The 19,037-nt window shown below is 44.3% G+C and overlaps 2 protein-coding genes across 4 annotated transcripts in view; one reads left to right on the top strand and one right to left on the bottom strand.

The window, feature by feature from the left end:
* The window catches only part of LOC105563359, a 70,487-nt gene that overhangs the window by 39,654 nt on the left and 11,796 nt on the right, over nucleotides 1-19,037 (bottom strand). The window lies entirely within an intron of this gene.
* Nucleotides 66-18,312, top strand: LOC105563361 (mucin-5AC). Of its 2 annotated transcripts, none has more exons than XM_012014896.1 (8): nucleotides 66-291; nucleotides 7,654-7,741; nucleotides 11,971-14,270; nucleotides 14,644-15,109; nucleotides 15,317-15,506; nucleotides 15,749-16,014; nucleotides 16,280-16,434; nucleotides 16,961-18,312. In XM_012014896.1, exons 1-8 carry the CDS (start codon nucleotides 280-282, stop codon nucleotides 17,120-17,122), a joined length of 3,639 nt encoding a protein of 1,212 aa, XP_011870286.1. In that variant the 5' UTR covers nucleotides 66-279; the 3' UTR covers nucleotides 17,123-18,312. The 2 variants fall into 2 exon arrangements, with proteins under 2 accessions (XP_011870286.1, XP_011870285.1); XM_012014895.1 differs by having other exon boundaries at nucleotides 15,746-16,014.

Genomic DNA, 19,037 nt, shown 5'->3' with positions numbered 1-19,037 from the left:
CGAGGTCGGTGCCCACCGGTTCGAAATCTCGATCGCGATTCATGCCGACGAATCGACTTCCAAGACGAGAGCAAGTTCAGTGAGGAAGTGCGGAGGGGATCAGTGATCTCTCCAAGGGGAAGCCCCGCGCAGAAGGGACGATCCCGACCACGACAAGGGCAAGGTCGCGTTTCCTCTCTCGCGCGGAAACAGGCCGGAAGAGCGGACCCTTCGTCTGCCGGAATTAAAACGACGTTATGAGACGCGCTTAACGTGCCCTCTCGGTTGCACCCAAGGTTAATGCGCTGCACGGTAAGTGGCTCGGACCTTAAGGGGTTGTTTGATCGATGGTGCGGCTGGTGGAACGAGCGCGCGATAATTTCCCTCGTGCGCCAACTCGAGGAATTGCTCCATCTTCATCACTCGACTCTCGAGAGCTTTTAACAATTTTCTCTATTTCGCCGGATGTAAATTTCTAATAAGAGCGGCGTATACAAATAATTACGTAAATAAAACAGGAAAAGGAGATACGCGACGTGTCTCTTGAGAAACCAAAAGCTCATCTTTGATTTCTTTAAATATTTAAAGCGAATCTTTTTAATTAAAATTTGAATCTAATATTTGAACTTTTCGATGGAGTAATTTGCACTTGCCTTTTGTTTTATATATTACTATGCATTAAATACGTATCAACTTTTTGACACACTTTCAAATTATTTTTTTCGAGATTCTTTTGTATAATTGCAATAAAATTTTTAACTGCATCATTTATATTATAATATATGTAGGATTCATTCGAATATATTTCTAATAGTTGAGTATATCGTATAATATCAGTTTCATTAAATAAATCAATGTTAATTAATATTGTTAGTAATACAGCAAGTGCTTTAACGGATCTGTCTATTTAAAATTTTAAACGTGACATAAATGTGTCATCGCAATATTTTTCGTAAAATTGAAATAAACCCAATATTTATATTTGTAAAAGCGATATATATTTTTAAAAACATGATTCGGCATTCGTTTTAGTTTGCGATAAATTTGTTCCCTCGCGGGAGAGAAAGTTCAAACGCGGTGTAATAAAATTCGTTATCGGACGCCAGAAATCGAGCTGTCTACCGAAACCAGGGTCGAAATCAGCGTAATCACGCGGATAGTAATTTGGCCGTAGAAAACGGGAGAAAGCCGGGGTTCTCGATCTTAACACAACGCATTCCGATGCATTCCACAAGGTGGAAGACCATTTGGCATGCCCCGTTGCATCGTGGTATTTCGATCTTCTATACACTTTTTTTCCCCTCCCGTATCCTTCGCCACGCGTCATTAAACGTGCGCGCGGGCCCGACACGACGCGTCTGCCCGAGCTAGACGCCGAAAGTTGCCAGGAAGAGCCGCGGCACACAAATCGATGACGCAAGTAACAGGTATCGCAGGTATCGGACGACCTGGCACGCCGCGCGCGGACCTGCCCTCGTTCGCCGGCAGACGAGACGCACCGTGGCGAGATGCACCGACCGTGAAACGCGCGCACTTGAGTCACGAGAGAAGTCCGCGTCGCGCGAATTACGCTTCCAGTTTTACGTAGCCAGTTTCGTGCGTGCACGCAGCAACGGTAACGCGTAAAACCGGCGAATCTTGAGCGTATGCACAGTTACGCTCGGTAAAAATTATCAAGCTGACAGGATAATAAACCCTAATACGTGGTGGTTCATGTAACTTTTGTATATGTTTCCTAAACGTATCTAAACGCGTTTAGGAAACATATATTAAGTACCACGTGTTACTACCCTGCCGGAAATAATTCTACAAAATTCTACAAATTAAATATAACTGCCAGAATATAAGAAATTCTACGTAAATTATAAAAGTGTTATAAAAATCGACATGAAAATGCTAGATTTTGAATACTTTTGTTAATTTTTGTGATATTCTACAAGTAAGCAGATGTTTTAATTCTTTAAGATTTTGTTGTTTCTCAAATTTTTAAAACTAGTGAAGTTTTGTACTAATTTTTACAAAATTCTACACTTTCATGAAACACTACCTGCAATAATTTCCTGATTTGAAAACATTGTAATTTGTGGTATTATTTCGTAGATAATTTTACAAAAAAAATTAATGTTTCAACAAAGATATAAAAATTTCTATTTTAAGTAAAGTTTTTGTAGTTATTTATAGAAATGTTTCCGCTAGGGTAGGGAAGTAAAGGGCGTTGACGTTTTTTTTTGGTGCTAGTTTTTACTTGTTCACCTATCGTATTCCTCACACATTTCGTTTTTACCTGTCCTTTTTTTATTCCTTGTTATATATGAATACTCTTAATTTAACCGAGGACCCCGCGCGTGAAGTCTAAGAAAAGAGATCATGAAGAAATCATAGCCGATTAGTAATCGAGATATTTTCACTTTTAAAACGATTCCCACAATTTTCTCGCATACCCGATGAGACATTAAGTGGGCGAAAAATCTTTTACGTTGACCCTTAACAGTGCTTAGCGCGCACATCTTTCACACACGTCGAATGTGTACCCGAGCATGTGGTGGCGGGTCGTAACGGTTGTCGAGGCTTCGACAGTTCGTTGTCACTCTTTCCAATCATGTAGACTCATTCGCGCATTTAACGCTTATGTGCCTTTTACCGGTTAACTCGCAGAAAAAAGATTTGCATTCGTAACACGCTTTGGAAAGTTCATTCACACGCAACAGAAATTTCTGAAAATCCTCGAAACTCGGAAAAGGGAATGAAATCGCTCCACTGATTTTTCTTTAAACACATAAGTCACGATTCCTCTACGTGGACATTTCAATATTTCTTCACGGCTTTAATGTACAAAACATTTTCAACTGTGATTTTAATCAAATAGACTCTATAATTAGCACAGAAATCAACGTTGTAGGTCTAACAAAAAGTAATTTATAAAAGTACGCTTTCGAAATTATGAAACGTGAAATTATACAAAGAGGCCAACTGATTTCAACCTGTGTAAAAGCGATTGTTCATTGAAATTTAAATATATAAAAATTCTATTAAAAAGCAGACCTTCTACCGTGGGCGAAAAAGCCTCCTCGTAACAAAATCGCGTCGATAAACCGCAAATGATTACGCGGCTTTTCGTGCCGTCGACATTGGCGCGTACAATAGCGACTATCACTTTCGATGTTTCGTACGAAGCGAAGTCGGATATTGAGCCTTCCGCGTTGAAACGGGCACAGAAGGAATCGATCGGTTTTGCACGAACGATCGCGCTCGAAATGTCTTAAACGATCGAGTGAAAGCAGCGACCGTCTGCATCTTCGTCCTAGGTCTAGTTTCGCGCGGTCACTCGGCGGACTTCTGTGTTCCATTCGAATGGCACGGGTTCCCTACTTTCTCAGATTATTTCGCTAATCACCGTCGTCTCCGATAATTGACGCTCGTGCTTGCACTCGCGGAGAGAAAATGGAGGCCAAAGATGTTCCGATCTGTTGAATTAATTCAAATCGCGCTTATCCGCGAAAAACGAGCCGCGGAAACGAGGCTGATTCGTGTGAAGATCTTTCCCTCCGGTGAGAAGAAAAAAATCCTCTTTCACTCGTAAAATTACTTTCATGGCAAAAATTCCAAGACGCTAACGGTATCACAAAGTTCTCCAGTTATACCTAGCCAAGTTGTGACGAGCTGTAAATTGGAAATAGGAGTCATTGATCTCTGTCGTAACCTTTAGCGTTAAATGAACGCTTTAATGGACATTTCGGCGTCATCAATCACCCACGCACGTATGATCGATCGTTAACAGTAGCATCCATCGTTGAGGAACTTGGCGACAGGTTGTCGAAGACGTGGAAGCCCCCGTCGCGGCAATCGGGTCACCCAGATCCAATAATCAAGATCCAATCACGTCGAACTAAGCTTTCTCCGTGGCTCCGTACGTGTTGCGTGTCTCTCTGCGTGCATATGCACAGCGCGGCATTGACGGACGGCCAATGAACGCGGAAGAATTTTCGATTCTTTCCCTCGCACCTCGCCGGAGGTCGAGGTTGCCGGAGGATCCTCTCGGCGAGGATCTGTATGACGGGCGCGAAGATTCTCGCGCGGCGAGAACACGCGGATCCCGCCGTCTTTTCCCGCCGACATTTTTCCGATTCACCGGGGGAATTCCCCTCGTACACCTTCTCTGCCGGCGGTAAGGAGCATGCCGAGAGGAGGACTCGTTTACCATTGATCGCCGCAGCAGATAGCCCAGAAAGTAATGTTCGCGGGAATGCAGCGCGTCGCGGTTTTGCGCTGTCGGCGATCAATAAACGTAGCAGCGAGAGATGAGAAAATTTTATGTATACGTGTACTTTGTATACAATACACATTTAACATAAGTAATACGCGTGCACGTGTAACTCTGTACTTCGCGGTGTAAAAGGGAAAAGACGGGACTGAAAAGTGAAGAGGAGGACGAGCTATTGGGAGCGAACGCGCTCAATTCTCGAGCTGATTGGCATAATCGCCGACAACGACCGGGAAAATGTTGCGCGAAAACGAAACACAACGAAAGTGACTTCCGCGTATTCACGGGGCCGCACGTAGGGCGTACGAAAGGCCCGCACTTGTGTGTTAACAGCGTAAACGTTCTCACGATGTAAGTCGCGTAGCGTGCGCAACTGTTACGCGATATACCAACGTTATCATTATTCAATCGACCCTGAATCAAGGTAGCCGTGCATAATGAAGTGTGTTTAACCTTACGCTTAAGTAGAGTATTTCGTAATTATGGATTATGCTAATAAAGTTGATCGTTATATATCTTACATAATCTACGATCGTTTCTGCGCTGTAAAAGTTCTTGGTATATGGTACATGTGTAAAAGTAAAATGGAGCGTATATTTCTTATTACCGCTATGAATTTCTCCCGGCTGACAAAGCTCTCGTCGCCAAGTGTTTCGTTAAACGTTTTTAACCCGGCCAGTTTGGCTTCGGTTATTTATTTCTTTAAATATGTACCTTGCCGAGGAGCGGATTAAACGGCATAATTTAAAATGCGAATGCGAGTCGCATAATACAATTCCGGTACATTTAATGACATTAACATAATTGCTCGGTACTTAATGAAATTAGCATAATCATGGTACGTTTAATCGTATAAATCGACCGGATGTTTCGTAGTTTTTAGGTTAACAGGCGAGAGTATTAATAGTCATATCAGCTCTCGTGCCTGTGCGGAACAACAGTTCGCTTTAACGGATCGCATTAAAAATCAGAGCGGCACGAACGGGCCTTACGTTACGTAGACGAAATCATTATCATAGCTTGTATCGAAACCATCATTTGGTGGTCAACCAAGCAATCGCTACGTGAGTCCCATAGTTGTCCTCGTCGTAACAATTTATCCCCACAGAGCTTGTAATAAAACTCAGTTTCGATACCGCCGCGCCTTCTCGGTCCATTTTTTTAAGTTCGGAATACAGATGCAATTTGTTACAAAAATTGGAATTGCAAGTATCGGGGCGCGGCAGCTTAAATCCGCGGACACGTGTATTTTCACTGCCAAGATGATGTAAATGAACGACGATCTGCGTGACACGTTGCACTTTGTAATGGGCTTTATAATGGCTTAACAAGACCGCAGCGGGAATGAGACAGAATGTTGGGGCGATTTGGTAACTGGGTCACCAGTGCCTTGGTGAACCTGTACGTTAAGGCGACCAGCGACTCGCCCGACGCTCATTCTCGTATCCTTGCTCCTCACCGTCTTTCCGTTCTCCGCCTTCGTCTCGCCCATCAAGGCCTCTTCGCCGAAGATCTGCGGCGACTTTACCTTCAGGTTCCTCCGATACCTCGTTCCCGTTCCTCCGCCTCGTCCACGGTTATCGTACGTCGAGCCTGTGTGACTGACTGTAACGGGATTTCGCTGATACACGCATGCAGCCCCGTCGTCTCGCACGTACGCGCGCGCCCGTGTTTGCCCGTGAGCGTGAAGCTCTCCGAGGAGGAAGAGATACGTGGGTCCGAGGCGATATGTTTGCTCCCCGTACATTTTGACCCGCGTGCGAAAGGTGCGTGTGTATACGCGCCGTCTCGATCCCGTGGAATTTCGAGGGGTCTGCGAATGTGAATTTGGCGAGGAGGCAAATTGAAAGGCACACGCTCCTTGTTGAAAAGTTTAACAGTACGATTTGCCCTTATCTCGGTTAACGCCGGCTAATTCTATTTCGATCCGTACTGTTCCTAGATTGAATTAGCTACGAATTTGTATTTTTATAAACTATAATGGCGCCCGTAAACCTTTTTTGACCTTTTGCTCCTTGCAAAAATTATTAATAGAGAACTACTCACGGTTACATATACCAGTTGCGTTTTTTTTTGGTGTGTGCAAGCGTACACCCACGCGATGTAGAAGGAGCATTGATCCGTGTTTGTGAAATATTGGTTAACCCTTTGCATATTCATCCATTACGAGTATTACATTGTCATTGAATTCGCCTATTCGTGAATCAATAACTATAATTGAACACGACACGCTAAATGAATCGAGCATAAATCATATTTTTCCTCGCAATGAAGATATTTTTTTCAACAAAATGAGCACAAATTTATATGCATATAAAGATAAATACGTGCTATTTGTTTTCAAATATATGCGCTATAATTAAATTAAATTTAATATCACTCTAATTTACAATTCCATTTGATGTAATATTATACGCCTCATTATCTTCGGCTTTAATATTGTAATCAATATCCATTTTATATGAATGATAATTATCTACGTTATCTGTATTATGGCATCCAACCTTTTAAGTTTTGAAAATAATTTGCTATAAAGGATTTAATTGAGTTTTGAATAATAAATGTTATTTAATGCATATAAATTGCTGCAAAGTATTAGTAGCTGTTAAAATTCCGCGAAATAAAATTAAGGGGGAATGCGCGATGGAAGGCATCTTACGATTCCCAGTTTTTCTGGCGTAGGCCATACGCGAGAGGCCGATATCTTTGTACCGTTACCAGAGACAAATATATACCGATATGTAGATCTGGTAATCAGATCTGAAAAATTACGGTTGCCAAACGATAATGCTGAAGATGAACCTAAAGAGAGAGAGAGAGAGAGAGAGAGAGAGAGAGAGAGAGAGAGAGAAAAAGAAAAAGAAAGACAAACGCGGTCTCTACTCGTCAGATGTTATCTTTATAAATTGCTCACTTGAAAGGAGCCAAGTGATATAATTGATAAAATAAATATCTTCTATAAAAATGCGAGCGCTATCTCTCACTTACTTTATACTTGAATTCATTTACGTCATTGTGAGAGAGGAGAAATTTTCTAGCTAGAAACATAATGCACGTTTAATGGATAGGATAAGCAAGTTCGCATCTGCGAGGAAAATTGTAACTTGTATCCGCTCTTTCTTGTGGATATAAGCGCATATCTCTTGCGTCACATTTTATGTCTCAAAGTCAGGTTTAAAACTGAAGGGTACTTTAAGATCGTCGTTGAGCTGGTGCCAAGGGCCGTCTTTATAAATAAATTAACGTTGACTTAAAGCAGAGCTGTCTTTAAGTTTGATAAGAATTTCTTAATCTTAAGTCTACTTGACTCTTTAATATTATACAACCACTGTGAATCTTCCAAGAGACGAGTATCCGTGTTTTCCCTTATTAATAAGATAAAAGTATTTTCTTCAAATACTTTATCATTACAGATGGTTGCTGGGAAAGGTGTCTGTCTGCTGTTCATCTTCCTCACTCTGACATGCGTCTTTTCTCACTCCTGGACGCCCCGAAATGAAGGTAATTATCAACTGCATTTCGCATGACTGCATTTACTTTAACAAATATGGCTAAGTATATTTAAACGTTTCCTAACTTGTCGGATGAATATTATTCACGTGTCTCTTTCTCTTCCATATATATTTAAAACATTAAAATTAAGCCGGCAAGAATAAGGTAACATGCTTAGGTAAATTTTTCCAACCCATGCCTTTCTTCCCACATAGTAATTCTTTGTTCTTTACTACGTTAAAAGATAAGGAATCCGCGAGTAACGCGAAAACGAAGCAAACTCGGATTTCTACTTTTACAAATTGTTCTCGCACATACATTCTCGTTAACATGCGTGCCGGTGTCCATGGCACGTATACGAAATGATACGCTAAAGTCGGCGGTCATTACTGACACCAAATTCTACTTTCCATCTTTCTTTGAGCAAAATCAACAGAGAGGTGGAGCCGAGAAGGAAGCTTTTCGCTATATGCCATTTATTCCGGTCGCGCGTTGAGCGTACAGACGAGGTGAAATTCGATTTTCTGCCGAGCTGCGCGAATATCGATGTCTCACGTACGTCGCTTTCGGTCCCTTCCGGCGAGCGTGAGAGGAAGGTCAAGGGTCGTCGGAGAAAAGCCGCGCGTCAGTGTTTCACGTTTTAACGCGTCGCGTTTTTACCAATTTTTGGCACGGCAAATATTGACACTGTATTCTACTTAGGGTTTCGCGCGTTCTCTCGAAAGTCGTAAGAGAGATGTTTCCCAGGGTCATTAAAGTTTGCGTGAAACACGTGAAAATTTCAAGAGATGCGGCTTTCTTTCGGCGTTGCCGAAGCAATATCGGTCCTCGTATTGTACATTCACTCAATTATACATGCGCGCGCGCGCTGTCGATATCACATTTATAAAGAATAAACTTGAAAACGTGACAATCATTTTGACGACAGCGATATCGAATTATTAAACGTAATAATTATGTAATGAGCGATTTGTGAACATTTACACCTCGAAGATGTGAACCAAAAACAAGCTCGTTTTAATTAACCTAATGAAGAGAAGTTGAATTATAATTTGACATATTTAATATCGGATATAAAAAAAACGTGACGATAATTCTTTATACGGGACTGCTGCGAGGAAAAGATTGACTTCAAGCTTCCCATTAAACGCAATTGAAAAGACGACGGATTCTAGGACACTCTTATTTATTGACAGCGAATTTTGGAATGTCATCTAGCGAACACGTCAAGTTTCCAACGTCGTAAGTCTGAAAGACGCTCTCTCTCTCCCGACTCGAAATTATTCTATGCAAACCTCCGCGTATGAAACGCGCAGCTGCATTTTAATGCTCATTAGCGTATGTGCGATGACTATGCCCTATATATCAGAAATTCACCTTTCTCCACTTTCGCGCGTTGATTTGTGTCAAGAGAGTTTTGCGGCTCGTGCGACATTCGCGGTGACATTTGCTGCTTCGATAACAATTTACGATGACATTTCTCGCGGCGCGTGAAATTCCTTCTCGCTACACTTTCGATCCATTATATCAATCTATATTGATCTACTCAAAAGTCGAACGTTTTCTTATTGAGAGTCCGAACATGTGAATAAGCTTAATGAATAAAGCTTATACAGCTTAGTAAGCAAAGCATTTAAGGGCTTATTAAAAGAACGACAGATTTAAAGAAATTAAAATAAAAATATCTCCAATTATTTCGATAAGTGCACAAGATGCAGAATATTTTAGAACGTGGAGAGAATAATATATGCCTACTTATTTCTTTGGAACGTTTACAACAAATTAATTTTATCGAGCTTAATCTTATCAATTATTGATAATTATTGTCAGATTTCAGGTCACGCTGAAAGAGCTTCGCGTAGATTTAGATGATACAAAATCTAGAATAGAACGAATCTTTTTAATTGTACCGCTTTACGTATGTACATGTATTAATAATACCTGTATTATACTTTTATCTTCTGTTTCTAAAATGCGCTGTTGCACGCCAGCGCGGAAATGCGCATGGGAAATGCATGCGGGAGTCACGAAGTTTAACCGTAGCGGGTTAATTATTGCTACTATTTGTCCCCAACATATATTTCGCGCCCAACATATATTTTGTCCTCAGCAACATATGTTATAGTTGTGGTACGCTACGGCGGAATAAATAAAAGACTACACACCACCTCGCAGGAAATTGTGCATCATCATCTTTATCGCGATACTCGTTTAACACCTTGATATTTTCCAAGATGCTCATTCTCTCGCGATCCTGTTATTGATTGCGATTAATAAACTACTGACGGCGCGAACGTTCCTTCTTTTCTCCACCTAAGGTATAATCCGGATAGATCTGCACGAAACTAGAAGTGCATCTTAGAAAATGCTTGTACGGCAACGCGATGCGTTCGATTTAACTCGTACAAATTATTCACGGAGCTCGCTGCGAAGCTTTTGGGCGTCTTGTATATTTAATGCCAAGCTCTCCCGATTTAAGCGGACTTCTATTATACATAGTATCGAACGTTTAATATTCGCTATTACGTCACACGTCTCGCGATGATTAATCAAGCAGCATGCGCTTTATGCTTTCATAAAGATTGCACACAGATTGTCCAATAACTGGCGGTGCCTTATGCGCCGCAGAATGGGACATCGCGCTCCTGCGGATCACGTACTCAACCCGTATCTCGCGACATTGTGCACAATCCCGCAGCTAATCTAAAATGCAAATTACCTACTCTCTTCTCTTCCGCGTCGCGTAGGAAAGAAAGTCGAGTGGTGCGCGATCGCGATCGCGCCGCAAAAAAATATGCAAATCTGGCGCGAGGACGTATTAGCGTACCAAAGTCCTGGCACGTAGAAAGTACGAATTTAATTCTTCAAGTTCCTAATCAATTAAGAGCTCAAAACTTTCTCGCTCTGCCGTAACGTGATATCATCATTACATATTAGTTTCACGTACCTTGTTCAGCAAACACAGAGCTCGCCGCGCAAATGTTTACTTCGTTTCGTTATCCTAATACACGTTGTATTGTCATTACTTTGTACATTTATCGCGTTGATATTTATTTTATATAATTCCCTAATACGACAACGAAAAGATTCGAGAGACGCCTGGGAGGTGTAGGTAATACATTTAAGAAATGTGGGACGTCTTTCGGACTTTACGGCGAGTTTTCAGCGCTTACGTTCTTCGGGTACGTGCTGTTTGGAAAGGGCGAACGAATGCAGCATACCGAGACTGATAAATAAGAGGTGGATCCGTAAGACGCGAGAGCCCGCGCATAGCAAAAATCTGGAACGCCGGCCGCGAGTATCCAGACAAGCATCGCGGACGGATCGCGGAGTAGGTCATCATATATCGGCAGTGTGCAAACGTGTAGAAGGCACGTGCGGCGGAGCCTACATGCCTGCTCGTCTATGCTTTGGTCAGCTAGGCATAACCGGAAAAAGAGATAGCCGCGTATGTGCAAACACCACGCCACGCGCAAGCGGGCGTGCATCTCGTAACCGACGTTTTCTCGCCGTGTATCCCGATATTAACTCAACATTGACGCTGATTCATATTTTCTCTCGCGTGCTCAACGAGACAAGCAAGAGAAAAGACGTCAAATCCATCGTACAAAAATTAAAGAGGAAACACAGATATATATATATGTTTTTTTTCTTTCAATAATCTTTCTTTCGTTCTCCTTTCTTAAATGAATCAATGTCTACGCGATAGCTATTTATACCCTCCTTGCTTCGGTCAATTCTGTTGCAACACCGGTGGCTAAAACGGAAATGTTGCAAGATAAACGACGTCCATATATTTTTGGCCGACGCGAAAACGGTTATTTAACGTCTCCACTATGGGTTGCATATCGCAGCCAATAAATCCTCGATCCGATATTCGATTTCTCTTCAAGGGTGAACCGAAATTTGGGGCAGTATCTCGAGCTACGTGCTACACGGTACTATTCCACAACCCAAATACCAAACGGAGCGGACTTTGGGCGCCTCTTCTTCGCAGCATGCCACAATAATAATTTATTTTATGTAAATTACCTCTTATTCCTTCCGCTTTCAGAAATTGCGAAAATTCTCCGTTACTATGCACGCAAAATAACGGCCAAATTTGCAAAAATATCCCGCGAGCTTCTCTTAATATGAAATACGCTGTATCTTCGCCCGAATTTCAAATTAATTCGAGATAGAACGCAGAGGAAAATGACGAATCCCAGGATTAACCTTTCGCTCTAATTATCTTTTAGGCAGAAAGCTGTTTGGCGGCTACACGATAGTACCGAAGGCGTGCCGGCCGTCGTTGCCGTCGCGCATCAAGTCGAGCGAGCCGGCGATATGCATGTTTAATTACGAATGCACGCGGCGTAACGGCGAGGTCGTCGGCGCCTGCATGGACGGCTTCCTCTTCGGTGCGTGCTGCCAATTACCGCCGAAGAGCTCGACGAATGGCGGCAATGATCCGCTCGGTACCGAGGAGCTTCTCGAACTACATCAGATCGACCACGTACCCGACATACCTATCCTGCTGAACCCGGACGGCACGCCGATTGGCGTGTCGATGTCGTCGGGCGGCGAGGCTACGAAGACCGATAAGCCGAGTGTCTCGAGCGACGACGAAACGATATACACGAAGATCTCCAGTTCGAATCAGGGCTCTTCGCCCGACGCGGCAAACAACGCCGAAAAGACACAGTTGCCCCAACAGGCGGACGTGAGTCAGTTGGCCCAGGACTTCCCGGCTCTTCTGGGTCAGCAGGATATCGTCGATGACTTGAGATTGCCGGGGCTGTTAACGCATTCCGATTCTAATAACGATATCCAGGATCATCAAGATACGTCGGCGGTGAATCCGATTGCTACGCTGCTAAACTCCGATCAGATTCTGCAAATAGCGGATCCAGTCGACCAGCTTCCGGCATTGTTCTCGCATGGACTGAGCCAGAACGATCACAATGTTCCAGAGACGATATTGTTGAACGAGAACGGCACAGCGCTCGAAGAGATCAACAATCCGGACGAGATCTTCCGACCCTCTTCCACTCAAGCGCCGATCGATAAGGTCACGCAGGACGGAAGCGTGTGGATCAAATTCTCGGAGCAGCCTACATCTTCCACGATGGAGTCGACTTCCACGTCGCAAGCTCCCAAATCGACGTCCGTGATAACCAGTATGCCTGTGGTAACGCAGCTGTACACCAACGTGCAGAAGCTCACGAGCACACCGCTGGCAAGCACATTCGAGAAGAAAATGTCTACGAAAATGGTCGAGGCCACCACGCCGATGACCTCCTCCAGCATCAAAGACGACGATCTGGTGAAGGTACCGACCATTATATACGATTTGCCGTCGGGCAACAAGAAAAAGGATGACGTTCTCGACAAAGAGGAAATTGCCATTAATCATATAATCTCCATCTTGAACGACACTACGCCGAATTCGGACGTGTCGGTGACGCTACCGGTTCCCAATTCCTCGCCGGTACAGGCCTGGGTGAGTATCGACGAGACCTCGAAACCTACCCATCACGTCAAAGTCAGTTCTTCGAGTTATCGGCCCACGACGCCCGCATCCTCGACCTTCCCGTTTTACAAGCCCGGTTCCCTGCAGCCCAAACCTTCCTCGGCGTACTACAACTACGAGCTCGTACCCACCGCGACGACTTACGCGTCGCATTATCCGACCTCGAGCGGGCCATACGGCTCACGGCCGTCCACGCAAACCTACCTCGGCGCTTCCAGCAGCGGTTTCATCAGCAACCGACCTACGACGAACCCTCCGGCGCCGACGGTGATAGTCCTCGGTCCGCTTGGAACGAGCTACACCACGCAAACTACTCAGAAGCCCGTCACGAGGAAGCCTTCGGGCACAACCAGCAAGCCCGCTCCAATTTCGATTAAAACCACTCCCGTTAGACCTATCACGTTAATCACCAAGAAACCCGGCGTGTCTACTACCATAACTCACAACATCAGCACCGTTATTTCCAACGTCGCCAACAACAACGTGGTCTCCACCAGCTACATCAGCGTCAACTTGAAGGACAGCACCAGCGCGAGACCGATAGTCGACGTCAGCACCGAGGCGTTCGCGGCGGAAACCTCAAGCACGAAAATTCGGCCGAGCACGAAGAAGCCCGTGATCTGGACCACCGTCTCATCATGGTCGAGCAAGCCGACGTTCAATCTCAAGCCGGCGACGTCCAGCGTCAATTGGTCGAACAACAATCTGACGCCGATTAACAATATTATATTCAAGGATACCACGAAATCTACCACCGCTGCACCTTGCGACGACGAGACTGCGGCGCCGGACGACCTTATCAACTTCCCGCCGGTGCGCAATCCGAATCTCAACATCTCCATGCCGATCTCGCAGCAGGAGAAGCCGACGATCGTCGAGACGTACAACAACACCGGGTATCCGGATATCGAATTGATCAGCGAACATGATATTCCGACACCCACGTTCGTCGAGGACGACGTGCTGACGAACAAAGTGGACGCTTTCGTTAACAAGCTCGTCGAGTCGCTGCAGGGTACCTTCGAGGTAACAAGATAATTTGTTTTTCCCAGCGAGAGTTTTATGCTCCGCGCTCTTTGACGAAGTTTTAGATTGCTTTGAGCTTTACGCGCACGTAGCTTAACTTTCAGTGCTGTCAGCGTCACGAGTGGATAAACACAGTTTACATCGACGTCTCATTATTCTTATACTCAACTAGAACATTGAGCTCGTTACTTTGCCATTCTCCAGTCTCTCTTGCTTTCGGAAGGTTTTACCTTTTATGAACCCCATTTACGTATTTTTGCTCGAGTGATATAGAAAACGACAATTCGAGATAAATAAATGTCTCGTTTCTAACATACATTGGAGTACACACATATAATTCGTTGTTCTCTCCTGATTCTTCGTATTTCTTTAGAACTTGCAAGAAATGGTCTACACTCGGAATGGCACCGTAGAGACCTCAACAACGTCTTCTACCGTAACGAAAAGACCGACCAGTGGAAACACTACGACAAGAAAACCCACGCGAAGGCCCACAACTAGACCGTCGTCATCGTCGTCGTCGTCGGCGGCGACGACGAAGAGGCCATCCGCAACCACGAAGAGGCCTACTCGCTCCACGCAGAAACCGTCGACCGAAAGGCCGTCCGAGAAGCCAGCGCGTCCCACTAAAGTGACTACTCCGAGACCTAAGCCAAACACATCGCAGAGCGTCACGACGAAGAGGCCCAGCCAGGCAACGACGAGACGCCCGAAACCGACCAGGAAAGCCACGACCACGCCGGCCAGCAGCACGCAAGCGATTCTGCTGGAAGAACCGAGTCCGAACACGACTGAAAGCAGCGTTCCAGAAACGACGGCCGCGCCAGACTTTCGGACTCGTAAGTGAGCAGTCGACAAGTTTGCAAAGTCCTCTTGTAAAAACTTTTTATAAATAAAAGATCCGAACATCTAAATCGGAATCGTTTTTTTTCTATTTTTTCACTAAACCTCATGTAACTCGTGTTTCAAATCCTTTACGAAAATTATTAATCGCCACCGTCACACGACTGTTATTACGGTCAACATAATACTTATTGCGATAACAGAATGCGGCGTGAGACCGTTGGTCTCGAGATCGGGAAAAATTGTTGGCGGAAAAGGCGCGCAGTTCGGAGAATGGCCATGGCAGGTCTTGGTTCGCGAGGCGACCTGGCTCGGCTTGTTTACGAAGAATAAATGCGGAGGTGTACTTATCACTGATAAATATGTGATAACAGCAGCCCATTGTCAACCAGGGTAAGTTACAAAAGTCTACTTTAAGCTTCACCGAAAATTGGTAATAATTCTGAATAATTTACCTGTCTAGAGCTACCATATTAAATCTACATAAATGTATATAAATCTCTCTCTCTCTCTCTATCTCTATAAAGTAACAATTTTCAACCCCTATTGTTATTTTACTCAATGAAGAATATGAAGATATGAAGATTTCACGTCCAGATTTATGACACCAATTTTTATCAATTTCTTCCTAGCAGCTTCCTAGCTTCGTTGGTCGCGGTGTTCGGTGAATTTGACATCTCGGGTGAGCTGGAGTCGAAGCGCAGCGTAACGAGAAACATTCGCCGCGTCGTCGTGAACCGCGGCTACGATCCGGCGACATTCGAGAATGACCTGGCGCTCCTCGAGCTGGAGTCGCCGGTGCAGTTTGACGAGCACATCGTGCCGATTTGCATGCCGGAGGACGGCATCGACTTCACCGGCCGAATGGCGACGGTCACGGGCTGGGGCCGGCTTAAATACAGTGAGTATCGATTTTTCGTCGATCCAATTTGCGAGTTGCGAGCGCCTTTGTATGTATATAATTCATACGGTAAATTTCCCGCACGACTAGAAAGTACGAAATGGAACAGGTTACCGTGACGAGAGCAGAGTAACAACTTTCACGATGACTCTCGTGTAGCGCCTCCTACGCGCCCGAATTCTGCCCGCGGTTCTATTGTGACTTTCTTTTCGCGCGTCAATTCGCCGTCAAGGTCCTTCACTAACGGTAGCACTACATTCGACAGATGGTGGCGTGCCGTCGGTGCTGCAGGAGGTCCAAGTGCCCATAATGGAGAACTCGGTTTGCCAGGAGATGTTCCAAACCGCCGATCATGCGAAATTGATTTTGGATAGCTTCCTCTGTGCTGGATACGCTAATGGCCAGAAGGATTCTTGCGAGGTAATCGGATGAGTTGCTCCCCGTTGTATTCCATTAGCTTTATTAACTGTTCCCGCTGTTAGCGGTGCCCCTTTGATCCTTGCCTCACGACAAATAATATGATTACTTCGTCGGCTGCACGTGCGAAGCTTCAGTATGATATCAGTCTATCGTTCGCTACCTACTCGTTCTCCTAGGTCTTATTTTTCATTCTGGAGAGAAATATTAAACGCACTTGTTATCAGCCTTAATCGGCGCCACTGTTTAATCCCACGCTGAGTAATTCAATTTCTCTATCGCAGAATATTCATATTACCATTTTTAATTACATTTACCCGTTTACTTTTCATTTTCAATTTTGCCTGTGTTTATTATTATCTTGTTGCGGGATATTCTCTTTTCTGTTTCGTATAATTCTTGTACCTTTAACTTGTTTGCCACCCCCCGATGTTGCATATAATAATAAATGTCTTGCGTCCCGAAATGTTAACATTGAAAGTAAGTATCGCGCAAACAATTGTAGACAACAGTAAATGATTGTCCTCAGGGTGACAGTGGTGGCCCGCTGGTGATGGAACGACCGGACGGCAGATGGTTCCTAGTCGGGACTGTTTCTCACGGCATTAAATGCGCGGCCCCGTATCTACCGGGTGTGTACATGAGGACGACTTTCTTCAAGCCCTGGCTGCACAGCATCACCGGGGTCTGAGAGGCTGGGCCACGATCGTCAGCTCACGTTCTCGCGTAATTACGCGAGCGGCACCGGATGCCATTCTGTATAAATGTACAAAGGAAGCCTAATTTATTTCCCCCCCGAGATACAGCGTACGAAACTCAATTAAGTAACATAGTCGCGGATGTAACCGTACTTGAATGTCAGCGGGCTACATCGATTTCTGAATAATAACCAGACGCCCCGTTCTCTTCCGCATCCGTTATTTCGTGCTTTCCATTAGCGCAACGGAAGTAACACTTGCATCAGCAGCAACTTATATCGCGCGGACTTCGCTGTAAAAGCAAAGAAAGATAGAGCGAGGAAGGGAAGGAGGAGGACGAGGAGACAAGTGCATCAACTTGGCTCTCAAGTTATTTAAATTGCGAAATAGAAGTCTACGGAATTGTCTGCGGCGAAACACTGCTTCTCGGAGCACGACCAGTGCCCGATGTTGCATTTATGCGTATCAATGTTTAAACTCGTCCTTGTGCGTATGTGTACACGTATACGCAGAGTCGGCATTCAAGTGTTTCAGAGTATCCGTCAAAAATTCAAATTGCCATCACTCTTGGAACGACAGTCCTTTTCCTTTACGGCCTTCCACAATGGGAGAACCAGATAAACGACCAATAATTTACGATTTGCGTCACGTCTCTATATAGCGAACTTTTATCATTTTGAAACCAACTTTTCCCCACCAAAGTTCTTCAACAAAAGTCTCTCATTGTCAATAGTAATTTACAATTTCGCAGTTATTCGCTTCTACGCGAATTCAATGAAGGAAAACTGGACTCCAAATTAACTACATCGAATCGACACCAATGGCAATCTCGTTATCGAAGGCACGCGAGAGAATCTTGAATTATCGCGCGTCTATGTACGACACACGAGTGAATTTCGAGGGCAAACGTACCTTCTCGTACTTAACATCCCTGCCTACTCCATGAATATCCCACGCCGGCTCTGTGATACATGCATAAGTGCATAAAGACGAGCTACAAGCCCTATTTATTTCATTGTTAGATGTTATTTATTAAATACATTTTTATACGATAACAACATGTGGCTATTTTATTCACCACCAACACTCCGCGCACGGAAATAAAAGTAATCAACGACCGCTTGACGTCACGTCGCCGCGCATACTACGCGCCGCAATCCTCCCATTAAAAATAGCGACCAATGTTCTCCAAATCGATCGGACTTTTAATACACTTATCATCATTACATATGTACAACGTCATCGCGGTGATAACGTCGCTGCTTCCGCTGCGTTCTATCTCCCGATTTGGCACGTGTTTGAACCGAAAGGTCATGGCACTGATAAAAATCTTCAATCGTTAGCGCACAAATCACGAGGCGTCTGTGCCTACGGCACTAATCCCATAATGTTCGCATCCTACGGTAAATATCGGAGGAAATCAATTATCATTATGCGCCGCCAGCGACTCTTTCTACAAGTTTTCGGGAGAAACTTTTACTTAACGAAAAAGCGATCGTTTATTATTATATGGACAAGATAATATCTACGGAGCTTTTTATTATGATTACTTTCTAATATATCTTTAGGTTAATCTTAGAGCAACCCCTTGTCATCTCGTTACGCTGGTCGTTAATTCCGCGCGTTTATGTGATAAATGGGGATATAATAGCAGAGTGTGCCGGCTCGGGGGGGAACGAAATGTCGTGCTACCGATTAGGATCTTTGTGAATACGCGCTCTTTGTTACGTTAGCCACGCGTAAAGTACGTACGGCTATTCTATTCAGGATGGATGGAGCACCTCGAAAGTACGGTTATCGTTGTTGTTGCGTTACAACTGACATTAGTTCTCCTCGTAAACCTCGCGAGAATGTAGAATCACGATTAAATTGCAAATTAATTATTAATCAGAATCACGTGTGTCAATT

The sequence above is a fragment of the Vollenhovia emeryi genome, unplaced genomic scaffold (assembly GCF_000949405.1).
Source record: "Vollenhovia emeryi isolate VEMERY1.0 unplaced genomic scaffold, V.emery_V1.0 DF939177.1, whole genome shotgun sequence".
NCBI classification, from domain to species: domain Eukaryota; kingdom Metazoa; phylum Arthropoda; class Insecta; order Hymenoptera; family Formicidae; genus Vollenhovia; species Vollenhovia emeryi.
This window is presented reverse-complemented; position numbering and strand designations above follow the sequence as displayed.